The 16,049-nt window shown below is 40.5% G+C and overlaps 1 protein-coding gene across 1 annotated transcript; it reads left to right on the top strand.

Annotated features, from left to right (window-relative positions):
* The first annotated feature begins 1,170 nt into the window (after nucleotides 1-1,170).
* Nucleotides 1,171-3,551, top strand: LOC106648759 (cholinesterase 2-like). The gene is made up of 10 exons (XM_023457798.1): nucleotides 1,171-1,383; nucleotides 1,496-1,633; nucleotides 1,708-1,870; nucleotides 1,949-2,134; nucleotides 2,207-2,409; nucleotides 2,474-2,627; nucleotides 2,693-2,841; nucleotides 2,925-3,069; nucleotides 3,150-3,279; nucleotides 3,359-3,551. Exons 1-10 carry the CDS (start codon nucleotides 1,171-1,173, stop codon nucleotides 3,549-3,551), a joined length of 1,674 nt encoding a protein of 557 aa, XP_023313566.1.
* The last annotated feature ends 12,498 nt before the right edge of the window (nucleotides 3,552-16,049 follow it).

A 16,049-nucleotide genomic window follows, 5' to 3' on the forward strand; every position in this document is an offset into this window, starting at 1 on the left:
TCGTATACATACGAGTATACGGCGAGTTTTGCCATTATAGAAATCGGTCAAGCTTAACAACCGGTCGCGCCGGGCTCCGCGACGAAAGCATCCTCTCTAGAGAATATGCCACTACTGTACGCGGCGTCCACACGGCACATACGCGCACTCGTGTGCAGTATAGCAAGTGCAGACTTTTTGTCCGCTTACAGACTCGGGCGATCTATGCAGTAAAGCAGTAGCAGATACTTGTAGCTGATATAGGCTCACGCATACACACACACACACACACACACACTAGAGTGGACCTCGGCAGCTCGCTGCAATTGTCCATTCTGCGCCTACCGATTTGTCTTTACCTACTTTCGCGCATCCGATGCAGCGGCAGCAGCAGCTGCGGCTTTTTTGCGCTCCAGCTTTCTCCGCAACGCTGCCACCGCCGCCGCCGCCGCCGCGCACAGTCACTCATCGCATCGTGCTCGTGCGCTAGGCCGTACGGAAAATTTTGTTTTTCTTCGAGAATTCAGGTTGAAAGGTGTACGAATAAATACGTATAAACGGGCATCGCTGCAATTTCATTCACTACGCGAAAGGACAATGACTTTGGGATAGCTGCGGCGTGTCGCAATATTGCGTTATAAATATTAAAGTATACGTGGCGCGCGGCAACTGCACCCAAGGCGTATACCGATGCGCTATCTACGTAAGGCCGCTTCGTGTGCTCTCGCTCGACTCGAGACGTCGAGTGTTAAATTATTCCGGACGCCATGCATCTTGCTCGCGCTCGCGTCGCAGATCTCCGGCGACGATATCGTTATATATGTGTAGCTGCGAGTCCCAAAGTTACGCGTGGTGCACGAGCGCGAGCTCGTCGACTCGCGTATATGCTAATGCCGCGTGGAACTGCGCGACTTCTAACTCTCCTTGCGCCGCGGGTTGCATTATATTACGTGCGAATGTGCGGCTAAACGATCGCGCTCGATCGTGTGCGCCTATTTGCCACGCGCGAGCGCCGTCGCGATGCGTTGCGTGAAAAACTTGTCACTTTTTTTCTGTTCCAATTAATTAATCTCGTTTCATTGACGAAACGAATGTGTGTTATTTCTAATGACACTCGACGACGATACGAATCAGTTCAGCTTCGACTGCTACGCAGCTACATTTGTTGTTGCAATTTATTTCGAAACTACAATGAGAACGAGGGATATCCCGCTGGTCGTGCTTTACGCGTCTCTGACGGCGACGGGAGCGATTCTGGCCCTCGCCGAGTATACCTCGATAATACGGACGACGGGCGGGCCCTTGCGCGGCGAAATTTTGAGGACGGCTCGCAAGTCTCAGGAGTACGCGTCTTTCAAGGGGATCCCCTACGCCGAGCCGCCGCTCGGACATTTGAGATTCAAAGTACGTTGCGTTATATATTGCGAGCGCGGCTTCGCGTGCGTCCTGCGATATGTGCATGTAAAGTAGATAACGATCGAAGCTCAGTGTTCTTTTTCACCCGCCTGTTACACAGCCTCCAGTGGAAAAGAGGAGCTGGACCGATGTGCTGCTCGCGGTCAACGAGTCCGACGTCTGTCTCCAAATAAGCATGTGGAATTTCAGCACTTTCGGCTCCGAAAATTGTCTCTACATGAGCGTCTTCACCCCGCATGTATAAAGCAATTATTTTGCCAAAACTTTTCGTAATTTTACGTTTTAATGCGCCATTGGTTTGTTTCATACAAGACGCTATTCGGGGACAATGTCAATCACTCGAAAGCCGTGATGGTTTACATCTACGGAGGTGCCTATCAAACCGGCTACGCCAATACCGAGCAGTACGGGCCGGACTATTTAATGGAAAATGACGTGATAATGGTATCGTTCAATTATCGTTTGGGAGCCTTAGGTTAGATCGAAATCGAGAATTAATTAAGAAAAATTACGATTGCGTTTTATTGAGACGATTACTCCTGGCTCTTTTAAGGTTTTTTGAATTTGAACCACGAAAACGCCACCGGCAATGCGGCCCTCAAGGATCAGAATTTAGTCCTGCGCTGGGTGAAGAAAAACATCGCAGCTTTTGGTGGCAATCCCAATAGAGTGACTCTCTTCGGCCACAGCAGCGGGGCTGTCTCCGTCGATCTTCACGTGCTCTCGGAAATGTCAGCTGGTATATACATTGTACTACGTTGAAGCAGTGAAAAATGTAATTGATAAAAAACTTGGTTTATTGTTTTTTTAGGACTCTTCAGTAGATCCATATCGATGAGTGGCTCGCCCTTCTGTTTCTACTGGGGATTCGAGAGCAACGCCGAGGCAGAGTTCCAAGCTCTGACATTGGTGAAGAGTCTGGGTATCGTCACGAGGAATAAAAGTCGAATGCTCGAGCGACTGTACGATGTGCCGGCTAAAGAAATACTGAAGAATATGCTGGCCCTGAATTACGTAAGATAGCGTCAAGGTATCATTTTTGTCATTTCTTGAGATTATTGAAAAATGCTTCATACAGTTGGGTTACCGGCCGACAGTCGAAAGGACAAAACCCGCGACCGGTGAGAGATTCTTGAAGCGTTGCCCACTCGACTATTATTTATCCGGCAAATATAACAGAATGCCTCATATTATGGGTCTTACCTCCTTGGAAATGATAAGTTATCCTAGAGGTACTATAAAGAATAATAATAATTTTTGCAGACGTTTTTCTTTCATTTTCCCAATCTGTAACTAGGTATTATATTTTTTCTGCTGAAAAACCTTTTGAAAAACACCTTGAACATAACTTTCGGCATTGAGAGCAACATCTTCAAAGACATTGAAAAACTCAGCAAGGAAAGAGTCTCGGAGAGGCCGAGGAAAATATTCAATGAATTGCTGACAGTATGTCGCGCGAATGCTCGTTTTTTACATCTACGATAATATGTTTCAATGAAACATTGTTTCATTAAGAATTTAATTTCAAGATAACCTCGGAATACATCTACGATATTGGCATCGATACGAAGCAGCGATTAATGGCTAAGAGGAACGGCTACCCGATTTATTATTACAAATTTATTCAAAGCTCGGGTATATTTCAACGAGGAAACAATATTTTTAATCTCACTGGTAAGTACGACAGAACTACATCAAACTGTTTATAAAATCAAATTTAAGCTCTTTAAATAAATGTTGTTCGAAAATCGTAGGTGTAGGGCATGCAGAAGATTTACCCTTTTTGTTCCACATTCCGGTGGCTGAACTTGCCTTCAACGATTCCAACACAAATGCCATGATCGACCGATTCACAAGACTCATAACGAATTTCGCCAAATACGAGTAAGTTGATCTATCGCCTGGACGACAGGCCCTGAAAATCGCTCCAATTTCACTGATCGACGTTAATTTTCGGCTGCAGCAATCCCACACCGCCGTCTGCCGAGCCGGCCGATATTCCCTGGCCCGATTCCGGCCCCCAGGGCAAACACATGGTACTGAGCCCGAATCCGAAAATCGTAGCTGCCAGACCGCTGAGTAAACGAGCCGCCGCGCTTGAGAAATTATTGCGCGCTCGCTACGGGACCGCTTTTCTCAACGGCTGCAAGACGTGAAACACGAGGAAGAGCGGAAAAAAGCGATAGAAAAGAAAAAAATATACATCGTATTGTAACAATGCATAAATGAGCTTTTTTTGCTTCCCTCGCCACGCTCGCAAACACACGCGCACACACACTGACTCACACGCGTATCATATCGTTCATAAATATCGCGCGCGTAAAGCGACGATAAATTTCATTTGAAAAAAAGCCCAGCGACAGGCGCTTATAAATACGGCTGCGGCTTATCTGCAGCCGAATCGCAACGAAAATCTTTCACGTGTCTATCCTTCCTTTCTGCAAAATCTAAAAAAACGTCGTGCGCAAACGTTGTAGTGCGCTGCATAAGATCGGAACCCACATCTGGGGAAAAAATTCACGTCACCTTGCTGCATGCATATACGTATATACGTACACGCGTGCAGTCCCTCTGCTAATATACAAATCTTGTATGTGTATCATACAATGAGTGTATATACCATGTCCGCAGTCTGTTCATACATACACACACACACACACACATGTATGTACGCACGCGTGAATGTGTGCAGCCTCTTATAATACCGGATAAAATCTCGACTGTGCATGGCGAGCGCGAATATATGTTTATAAATATACGGGGCCGAGAGAGAGAGAGATAAGACCTGAAAATTCTCGCACGTTGTGTGTATACACACACACTGTATGCTGGATCGATTCCAATCGGAAAAGGGTAAAAGTGACCTACTAATGCCGACGCGCGCGCGAGTTCATATATATAAAAATTTGTTTCCAACTGCCGAAAATGCAAAGCATTCGTATGCACAGCCACAAAAACATTGCAAAGAGCGAGTCTGCTTGTTGCATATTATGTGTGCTGTGAATTTTGCGCAAATGTGCCAAGGCAAATAATGCCCGCTGTCAAAAATTAACTATTTATTGCTATAGCGTAAAAGGCCACAGGAAATCGGACCAAATTTTCGTATCGTCCTTTGCTTCTACCCACGATTATTAAAGATGAATTGTAATAAAGCTGTATAGTATGCGAGGCACGTGCGCGAATCTTTTAATCGTCCACAAATACGGCACGCAACAAGCGGAAACTGCTTCGAGCAATTTCGCGTTTGTAACTTCTGGTTTAGCGACGCATGAGCTATAGATGCGGTAACCGGATAATTAAAAGCGCGAAATAGCGCAATTTTTATCTGCGGTGCGTGTTTTGCGCGCCTGTAAGCGAAATCGTTATCAAATAGAGTATATCCTTGCAAAAATGCTCAAAATTTTATGACTAGATTTTGGCTTACTCAAGTAAAATTACCATATCCTTAACTATAAAAAAATTACGTTTTGATTTATACAATTGTTTTGACTTTACCATTTGCAGATTAACTGATTAGGGTATTCGCCATCTAACGGTAGAGGCTTAAAGTGGTGTTATCGTGATTTAATATTTTAAAACGAGTCAACTAGTCTTAATATTTTAAAACAATTAAAATGCACTTAATATTCATGTTAATTTTCACAGAAAAATGCCAAAAACAAACCAATTGCATAGGTTTTAATATATATTTTAAATGGTCATTTTTGTTCATCAAACGATTATTAATTTTTTGATTCGTGCTCTCAATAAGTACTCGACCCCGAATTTTCTCATAATCGTTCTCCAAGATCCATAGCAAGTTTTCGAGCCTGTTTTTCAGTATATCCATCGAGTATACACAAGAAGAACTTTTCAATCGAAAAAATTAATGTTTGTAGAAGTTTATTCTCTGCTTCGGTTAGGCGTCTCGAAAATGCAGAGACCTTTTTCTTCATCACAATTACACAATTGGAATAATAATATTTTGTTATGCTTATCATTGGAGTATATACAGTCTAGTTATTATTATAAGTTATAATACTCGTGTACGCGCGAAATCATCGAAAGTCCAAGGAAGACGTTTATACCTGTCGCGATCGCTGTAATTATGCAAATCAAGGCGCAAAGTGATTAATTAATTACACGCTTTATAATATCGGGGAATTGCCACCGAGAGATCGATCGGACGTATATACGAAATAAGCAGGTATAATATGCCATTTAGCATATATATCAAGATCGCGCGCGGGCTCGCGAGCCGGCCGCATTGAATCGGCGCTCGCGCGCGCGTGTATGTGTGTACGTGAGCGCCCATAGGCTATACTATACAGCTGCTCGTTGCTCCATCATTTTTCCTCGCACGAAAAAAGCAAAAAGAAAAAAGAAAACAGAAAAAAAGTCGAGTTGTAAGTATTTGCTGTGCGCGAGCTCGGTCGAGGCGCACTCGCGAGAGAAAGCAAAGAAGAAAACAGAACGCTGCAGAGCTCGGTATTAGAGGCTTATGGTGCGCGCGGCGCGGTTCTTCGCTGCAGTAAGTAATGTGGGTATGTAAAGCGCCATTGGCTCCTTATATATATGCTGTATCGGAAGTCCCGTTTCCTTTCGTGTATCTGTGCGTACACTAGTGTGCGTATATATATCTACTGCCTTCGAAACAAATGCCTCGGAGTCGCTTGCGCAAATTCATTTTCATTTTCACCGCCACCGCCACCAACAACACCACCTATATACACGCTGAATTTAATGTATGCAACGAGTTAATATATATATTTTCTTTTATCTGGCCCGAACAAGTGTAGCTTTAATACCTACGCAGCTCGCGGTATACACGTGCTGTTTTTCGTGGCAGTCCCTGTGCGCGTGTATCCAGCTTGCTCGCGCAGATAAGAGAGCTTGGAGAGAGAGAGAGAGAGAGAGAGAGAGAGAGAGAGAAATAACGAGTTCGTTGGACACGTATATCGTTAGCCGATCTCTGGCGCGCTTGCAATGCTAATTTTCAACGATCTGTAGAACACACATATATATAAGGCTCTTATACGTGTGTGTGTGTGTGCGTGTGTGCGTGTAAGTGAGGAAAAAAACCTTGTATTGATCGACGTACAACCGCAACTCGCTAGAGAGACGGATTTATTCAAACGATTTTCCAGCTTGATGTGAAAATCAATGCGATCGCCATCGTGGCTGGTCTTGAGGTAATCTCCAACTCCAACACGAGCGATAAAAAGACACGCGTGCACCGATCGTAAGCGCACGTATACCGGAGCAATCAAGACCTCGTGAACTAAGTAGGAGGAGAAAAAAAACAAGCCGAGAAAAAAAGTTTTTCATTGATTGACCACTGCCTATGCAGTCGCTAAGCGGTGTCTGCAGTGCATGCGCGCGTGTGCGTACGTGTGTGTGTGTGTGTGTGTGGGTTGGATCGGATAACTGTGCTTGGAAGTTCAGTACCGACTTTTTCACAAATGAAATAAAAAATGAAGAAAGACACGGTCAAGTGCCCGCGTACAGTAAACTCGCCCTCTAGGGAGTACACTAACACACATACATAGAGCTAATACTCGGTGTGCGATCGAGAAGAAAGAAAAAGTTCACTTCAACGGCGATGGGAAATAGAAAAGAGAGTATCGAACGCGTATTGCATCGGAGAAAGATGACCAGAGCTGTGCGCATATCGAGAAGGGTTTTTCTCCCAAAAACTGATATTTACCTCATTCGTTTTAAAACATTCAACTATATATTTGTAACACATACATGTTTCTTTGATATTCACCATACGATAGGCACGATATATCGAAATGTAGACTATATTTTTTCATACACAGTGCGCGATCGATCATACGTTTTTTATTTGAACTTCATTTCGAGGGTTTATGAGATTTTAATTTTCGTCCCGAAATATATTGAAAAAAGCAAAACGCAATAACCAATACGTATACACAAAGAGCTTCTTCCTGAAAATGTTATTGTTCCTATTTTATTAAATTAATAGTAAAATAAGACATTGTTTCTATTCCTATTTTCTAATTCTACCACAAAGAAATGTTGATTAGCATTATATAGGACATTAGTTAGCATGCATAAAAAGCTTTGTGAATTTTTTAGCGGTTGAACTTGACAAATGAACGGATCAAACTTTATTAGATTTTGACTTTTGTAATTCTCTCTGTATTAGTAAACTTTTAAAGTGCTCAGATTTTTTGGAATGTTTTTTCTAAAAATTTGAACTATCAGTAAACTTATCTAAGAATTTTAAACTAATCTTTTATTCAAGCTTTACTGTGAATCAATTCAACAAATACAAATTATTCCGTATATTGCTTTTAATTCTTCACAAATGATATTAATTCAAATCATATGTTTTATAAAACTATGGTAATTAATTATTTTAATCCACCTGACCCTATATGGCTGATTCTCCGAGGTATATATTTTTTCTGGTCGAAAGAAATTATTATTTTATATAGAATCATATTTATATTGGCTCGTATCAGCCCATCAAAATTAATTTGACTTTGGAAAGTATTGCACGTTTTATTTAATCGTGAAAAAATCAAATGAACAGCATCACAACGAATGAGTTAAATCGAAAGCTTTCAAATGTGTTCTAGCCAGCAATTAATCCTCGAAACTTTAATCTTCGACCTTCTACATTTACACTCACTTGCAGTTGTAACAGGGAGGTAAATTCTTTGAATAAAACTTCATTAGTTCGCATCTCCCGCGCTCTTTCATATAGAAAATCTTGTAACAATTTTAAATTTCATAAATGTATAGCAGTTTAGACCATAAATTAAATTAATAATTGCCCAAGTTGTTCTTATAATGCAGATGCGATAATCTCACAAATCTACATTCGTCGCGAGCTTATACTTATAGAGCCGTGGCCACGCGCGCAGAGTAAGTGCTAAATCTAATTATATGGAAAATTATGAAGATATCCGCGACTGATTACTTATCTATGGCAGATCTAGGCGCGCATGCACACTCCGTATAAGGTCGAAAATATATAATACATAAAGCGCCTTCACGCGTGTGGTATCACGGGTTTTTTTTCGTCGTCCCTCGGCGTTTCGAGTACGTGATAATTAGAGCTCTTGTCGAGATTCTTAGATGAAGATGTGCTTAAATTTCGCTCCATACGCATAATACATTTCAGGGCAAGCTTTGAAAGAGGTGTACCGTATACGGCGAGATATATATGGCATAATATAGCACGCGTGTAACAGTGCTTTACCTCCCCGCGATTACGTGCGATTGCCCGACTCGCCTTATCTGCATCTGCAAAATTTTTTCCCCCCGCCCCCATGATAGCTCGGGCGCTTACGTATAATTTGAAGCTCAAATTGAAAATGCAAATTGGACGATATATCCACGCAACGGCGCTTCTCTCTCGAGGCTTTCTTTTGTCTCGTACGTATAGTACATAAGACCGACGCAGTGGTCATCGTATAAACATCAGGTTCTGCAGGACGAGGGTCTATATTTTTGCGGCAAAAAGATGCGAATTTTTTCGCGCGTCGCTAAATTAAATTCTCGCGCGGATCGATTAATTCGACGCGCGCAAATAATATACATATCTTCGCGTATATTTCACTTGTTAATTGTTTCACCGCGCTCTGCTAATATTTTCCCCGCTACAATGCGGAAATTTCCATACAATCGAAACATTTCACTGACATTGCTTTTAATTACCGCTTATAAAGATGCTCAAGCGCGATCTGCTGTTAAAGTTTAATTATAGATATACGTAGGAAAGGAATCTTTCTCTATCGAGCTATATGCATAATGCGAGCAATATTCAGCTCTCGCGGGCATTTCTCGTATTATTCATACTGCATAATTGAGCCCCGAGATCCGATGAAAGAGGAGCAGTGGCAGCTTTAAAGCGACCGTCTCATTTATAAGTCATATATTATAAAATGTTGCGGAAGCTATGAGAAGTTTAATTATACGTGCGCATCTTCGATCGACGCTTTTGGAGACAGGTGCTATATACGCGCGTGTCTATGTAACTGTCACTACGACTACCTGTATATGTTCCAGGGGATTCCCCGAATTTCGTGGAACTCGCTTGACGCGCGAACTAGACAAAATTATCACCGCCGTGTACGTATACGGTGCGGGTTGACATCGTTTCCATTCAAGCCCGCTAGACTGTGAACGTTATTGCGAAAGAAAAAAAAACATAGAAGAAGTAAAATTCAAATGCGCGCTCGACGAGCCGCGGCTTCGATTTTCTCTACCAATGTATACGGGCCGTTCCACGTCGTTCTTCCTCATACGACGACGAGGATGTCGCGAGGAAAAATTTTCTCGCTATTTTATTTTCTACTCTCAAAAATTCTCGTGTGCTGTACGATCTATGTAGTTTGTCGTAAATCGTCGACTTCGTAGCCGTACAGTATCGAGACAAATGCCAGACGCACGAGCCACATAATGCACGCCTTTGCAGATAAAGTAGATAATACAGCCTACCTCGTGCCCGAGGAGCTGGAAAAATGTAACGCGTCGACTCGGAGATAGATAAGCAGTGCACAGCCAACCATGCCCGATAGAACAATTAACTGTATTATACGCTCTCATCGATAGAATTAGATATTTCGCTTTAAAATATACGAGTTTGCTCTCGCGTTTGTATATGCGTATACACACATATATATATTATAAGGCTAGGATGTTTTTCTTTTAACGACACGGGATACGAGTCGCTTGGCAGCTTGATTGTTGGGGAAAAGCAACTTTCACGCGCGTCTTTTTTTTTCCTTACTGCGAACTCCCGGGCACGAGCGCTCTCCTCCTCGTCGTCGTCGTGTATGCATGCGTTTCGTATTACATACTTGTGTTAGATTTGATCAATAAACGACTCGGTGTCATTGACTCTTTTTACTCGTATTGTATATAATGCACTCATAAAAATGTACAATGACTCTCGAGCGGAGAAAAGTCAAAGATGTAAAAGCTAAACGCGCGTATATAATCAGGTTAAGGGGGGGGTAGGGTCTTGACTGAATTTCAAAAAAAAAAAATTTTTTTTTTTTTATTTTGAACATATACTAATCGAATTGATCTATAAATCATACACATAATTAATAGTTATTTGAAGAATATTCAGTTAAATTTTCAGCCCAAAATACTGAAAAATAAGCTAACTACAGCAAATTTTCACATGCAACGTAAAAAAAATCTGGTGGACACCATCACTCAAAATCTACTCGACCGATCAACTTCATATTTTATACACTATTTAAGTAGATGATATATGAGGTAATGACGTCGAGATATTTTAAATTTTTGCATTTTTTAATGCTTTTTACGAACAAGTACGATGAATTTTTGCCTTCATTTTGTCAAAAAAGTCATTTTTTTCACTTCAAAATGATGCCAAAAACTCAAAAATCATTTTAAACGAAATATCTCGACGTCATTACCTCATAATTTATGTAGATAAATAGTGAGAAAAATTTGGAAAGAATCGGTCGAGTAGATTTTCAGTTACAGTGTCCACCGCAATCCATCTTTTTTTTTCAGTTTTGTGAGAAAATTTGCTGTAGTTAGCTTATTTTTCACTATTTTCAGCTGAAAATTTAACGAAATGTTCTTTAAATAACCATTTATAATGTATATAATTTATAGATAAATTCACTTTACTATGTGCTTAAAAAAAATTATTAAAATGCAGCTCGAAAACCATCGAACAAGACCCTACCCCCCCCTTAATACGCGACGGCTGTACACACATAGATAAATCTAATAGTCGTTCAACGTCGAGCTTACATTCAATTAAAATCTTCGCACATTTCTATTGGCACGTGCGTCGTCGCTGCGTCTAGCTTTCAATCGCCAAGTCAAGATTTAGCTCATTACGAGTCCGTCGAGTTGCACCTTCATTTTTCATCGCGACGATCGTCATTCGCGTTAAAACTTGTTCAGTCGCTTGTTTACAGGTATATATCGTAAATGTCGTTAATCTGTCGTCGTGTCAAGGATGTCACGCAGAGTACCTTACTCGACTTGGAAATACAGTTCAAGACTCGATTCGGTGTAAACAATACCGAAGGGCTTTCTACCTAACAACGATTTTTCTTTTTGAAAAGTAGATGAAAATCAAACCAAGTGCTGAGATTTCGCGAAATCGCCTCACCTCGGCGAGCGAACTAGAAACTCTCGCGCTTGATTAAATTTTCACTTTTCGCATATCTAAAATGATCCTCCGCGTCTATAGGGTTTATAATTAATGTCGGACGCCCTACCACGCGCGAATTCGTATACAATCCATGATTGGCGTTTTAATTAAATTGAATAATATAGCAATATGTACCCAGCGACGACATTATATTTTCATCGTTCTTTCGAGGAAACGGGTCGCTGGAAATTCAATGTATTATTATCGCGTCGTTTATTAATATCGTAATAATCAAGTTATGACGTCGGGGTTAATGCAGTGTGAGGCGACTTTATTCCTTTATTTTGACGAGCCTCTCCAAAATGAGTCAATAAAAGCTCCATCAATAGATGATTGACTAAAAATATCCACCACATAATAATAGATGCTTATTCGATATACTTTGTAATTATTTTTAAGTACGTATAGTCGAATAAATAAAAGCTTACATACATTTTATCTTGCATTAATACCATATGTTTCCAAAAAGATTGATTAATGAACCCCACAAGTGTCGTTAAGAGGTGATACTTTTCACATTAATTAGTCTTTACCAAGATAAATTGAAACCATAAAAGTACCGAATTACGGAAACATCATACACCTTTTCAGCAGCTCGACATTTCGATTTCGAGCCAAATTTACCTTGTCTCGAATCGACGCGGTGTGATATCATTAGTTTATGTGTGAGCTCGTTACCCATGCGCTCAACTTTCATTAGTTTCACACTTGATACTTCTTTTTACAGACTTTTTGCCGCTCCACCGTGTCACAATGTAAATGTCGGTCGAGCGGCAAATATTAGAGAGAAAGAGAGAGAGAAAAAATGCATGTACATGAGCGCGATTCGTTTGCGAAAGTAAAGTGCCACTCACAGAGGAGAAACCCGCGGCGCGATGATCGATGCTCGATGCATGCCTCTATACGTATGCTACACGTGTTTTGATGGCCTCGTATTAGTAAACAGATTTTTTTTTAATTAGCCACTATACATACTATATTTTCGTCGAGGAGTCGGGCTTGTATGAATCGATGCCCGAGACTTTTCGAGTGCAACATACGTGTACGCTATAGCGTATTGTTGCAAGGATAGCGACGTTGCGGGAAATCGATATATATGTATATTCCACAGATCATTTGTGGGTCATTATGTTACGGTGTAATGAAAACAAGAGCATACGTATACGCGATATTACTGAGCGATATATCGAGCCACTGCACGCACACACGCATCGAAAATTGCGAAACTTTCGTTTTCCGAGCATTACCCGAGTCCCAAGTCTTTGGCTTTTCGCGCGCGCACACTCCAAGATCATTATTACGGTGAAATTCGTATTATGTTCTCTCTTGAGAGAGTAATGAATAGAAATGATCGATATATATGCCCCGACGAACGAAAAGTCTACGCGGCCGCACATAGACTCCCGAGAGAAGTTGGCTCGATTAATTCCTAATTTATTGCTAACTATGTAAACAATTATAATTGACTGCCGACCTGAATTTTCTCGCTAGCGATCGTATGCGTACGTGCGGTTCATTCAACTTTGTGTTCCGAGTATACATGCTGCTCTGCTGCTTGCACATACACACTTACATTTCCGTGCAAGTTTTCTTCGACTCGCAGAAAGCGGAAAAATGCTCCAACTTACCGAAACAAATATTTACGAGCTTCGATGTAAATAAAAAAAAACTTACCAAAGTACCAATGCGTCGGGTTTTTTTGTACACACCTAGAGGTAAACATGAAATCCGCTTAAAAAAATTACTTGTAAATTTCATACAACGTACTTTTAATGGACGAATTTACCGAAATATTCAAGTAGTCATACCTCAATAACCTTTGACATCATAAATTTATTTTAAAATGACAAATTTTGAGTATTAAAATCATTCATATTTATGAGAAAAAGCAAGCACCAATACGAAAATTTAGATAATTAATTATACTGCACAATTACTTGACCAAATTTTTTAAAAAAAGATTTGAATAAGGCTATGATTTTATAAAAATTATTTAAAACACTCATATTAAAAGTAACGTCAGATATGCTTAAAAAGTACAATATATTATGAATTAAGGCAAGCACATAGAATATTCAATGTACCTCATCTCTTTTTAGGTACACAGAAGTGTATAAGTAGCTATTAGATCCGTATCCATCAATATGTATTTTTTGGTTCACCTATAACCATTGTGTTTATTATTCAATCGAAGCTCTGATTCCACCTCTCTCACTTTTTCTCACTTACAGAAAATGTATAACCATCATGCCGTGCAATGCTAAACCACAAAATAATCTTTTAATAAATTATGTATCGAGTCTAAGTCACACTTTCATTGGAATATTAAAAGAATTTAAGATCGATTATTGGAAATCACCCTGAAGTTCAATTTTTAGGAATGCTTGCTTTATTTTACTCGAATTTTCGAGCAGAAAATTTTTACAATGTAAAATTTAAAAGTTCCAAGTACAGCATACCCCTTGTTAATATTCATAATACACAAGCTCGAGAAAATCGATTATATGCATCTTGAAAGATTCAAGCGATCGAAGGCTGCAGCTGCAACACTCAAAAAACACCAATTAAGTTGAAGAGATTTAGCTTGCGTTACACGCGCATGCCGGACTCATTTTCCGCGCACTGCACCTTATTTTTTGGCGCTAACGTAAATTCACACGCTGCTTATAGTATATGCGCTTTAGTGTGGACCCGAATCGCATTATAATACATAAAGTAGCGACTGCCGCGCGCGATTATAGAGCGTGTTTTAACGACTACTAAAGGCCGAGCGGCAATTAGTTTCTCCTAATTAATCGCACGCCTGATTACCCCCGATCGGTTGGTATTACTATATAAGAGCTGCTGGAGAAAGTCGATCTCGGCTGGTTGTCGATTTACTTTTTTTCTCCTAGTTCCGAGTCCATTCTTAATGCACCTTCTAAGAATCGAATCTGACGATATATTAACAAAGTGCCGTTTATGCATGTGCAGTCGTGTGTGGCTTATAAATATTCTAATCCGCTCAGACGCCTTCAAAATCTAACGTCGTAGGCGTACGTGTGACAGTGTAATGAGTGCACGAGCGAGTGTAATTTTTATCGACGTGCCTCGTTGAATTTTGCAGCTGCTGCCGTCTCCTTACGAGGGCACTAATTGTTTCTGCCGTTTTTTCTCCTTTCTCCGACTGCAGATATAAAAAAGCATCCAGGATTCAAATTTTAGGACGTTTGAATTTTCGAAATAATTTTTTCGAAATAATATTTCAATATAAGAATCTCGTGACTTGGATGTTAACTTGAAATCTGTGGAAGCAAAACCTTTTGTCTTGTTGGAAGGCTGAGCTATCCAATTGACCTTTCCTTGGTAGATATGCTTAAAATTAATGTTGACTAGATGACCAAAAAAGCACCATTTAAAATTGTTTAACACATATAACATCATTTACCGGCCTACTTTTGGCGATTTTTCTGTTACAATGACAATTCAACTCTTTTGACGAATTTTAAACCATTTTAAGCCTCCGCCTATAGATGGAGAGTACCTTTACCTGCAAATCTACAAGCGGCAAAGTAAAAGTAATTGAATAAATATTTCACGGTTTTAAAGATGTTAAAAGTTAATATATTTTATAGCTGGGCCAATTGTAAACAGCGCATAAGCTTTAAGATGAAACATCATCGAAAGCTACTCTAAATAGTCTAAATGCCACAGGAAAATCATTGCGTGCAAGTCCCTTTCGGCAGCTTCGATAAAGAGACTGTTTTCTCTGTCTTATAGACTTATAGCACATTGCACAAATCCTCGTCCATTTATGTGTATGTGTGTGTATGTTTGTGTCACTGACCCAAACACAGATAAAGGTGTACCACATACCATGGCATGCACTGCAATACATATATAGCCGCGAAATGTAATCATTCAAGAGCGCTGCAAAGCTCGAGCGACGCTAATTGTACTTCCAGGTGAAATATATTCGCGGAAACGTTTTGCGAGAGGGTTTAGAAAGCTCGCACGCGTGCACGGCAGAGCCAATGCTCCGAGACAACAACGGAGAGACGCGACAAAAAAAAATTAATTAGCCAAGCGATATCTTGCGTGTTATATATATTAAAAATGTCGTCGTCACGTTATAACGTTATCCTATAGCATACCTAAGTGTCTAGGCACTTAATGCGCTCGATCGGGGCTAGTTGCGACGAAAACAGAAACGAAGCAAAATTAAAATAAAAATAAAAAAATGAGGCCGTACATACTTATGTACTCAGCCGAGCCATATATATCGCAATTCCTGAGATCGCGCCTAGCGCATGCAGCGCAGTACGGTGCGCGACTACGCGCTTTATATATAGGAGAAATAGGAGAAACTACGCGAATGGACTAGCGCACGATGGAGAGCTTCTCATGGGTGGACTCGTATTATTCTCTTACAATGCAGCCACGTGCCGTGAGCGATATAATGGTATACAAGCGGCGAGCTGCAAATTTTTCGGATCGGTCGCATAAAATATCG

Source organism: Trichogramma pretiosum, unplaced genomic scaffold (assembly GCF_000599845.2).
Source record: "Trichogramma pretiosum strain Unisexual culture from Peru unplaced genomic scaffold, Tpre_2.0 scaffold22, whole genome shotgun sequence".
In the NCBI taxonomy this organism is placed as follows: domain Eukaryota; kingdom Metazoa; phylum Arthropoda; class Insecta; order Hymenoptera; family Trichogrammatidae; genus Trichogramma; species Trichogramma pretiosum.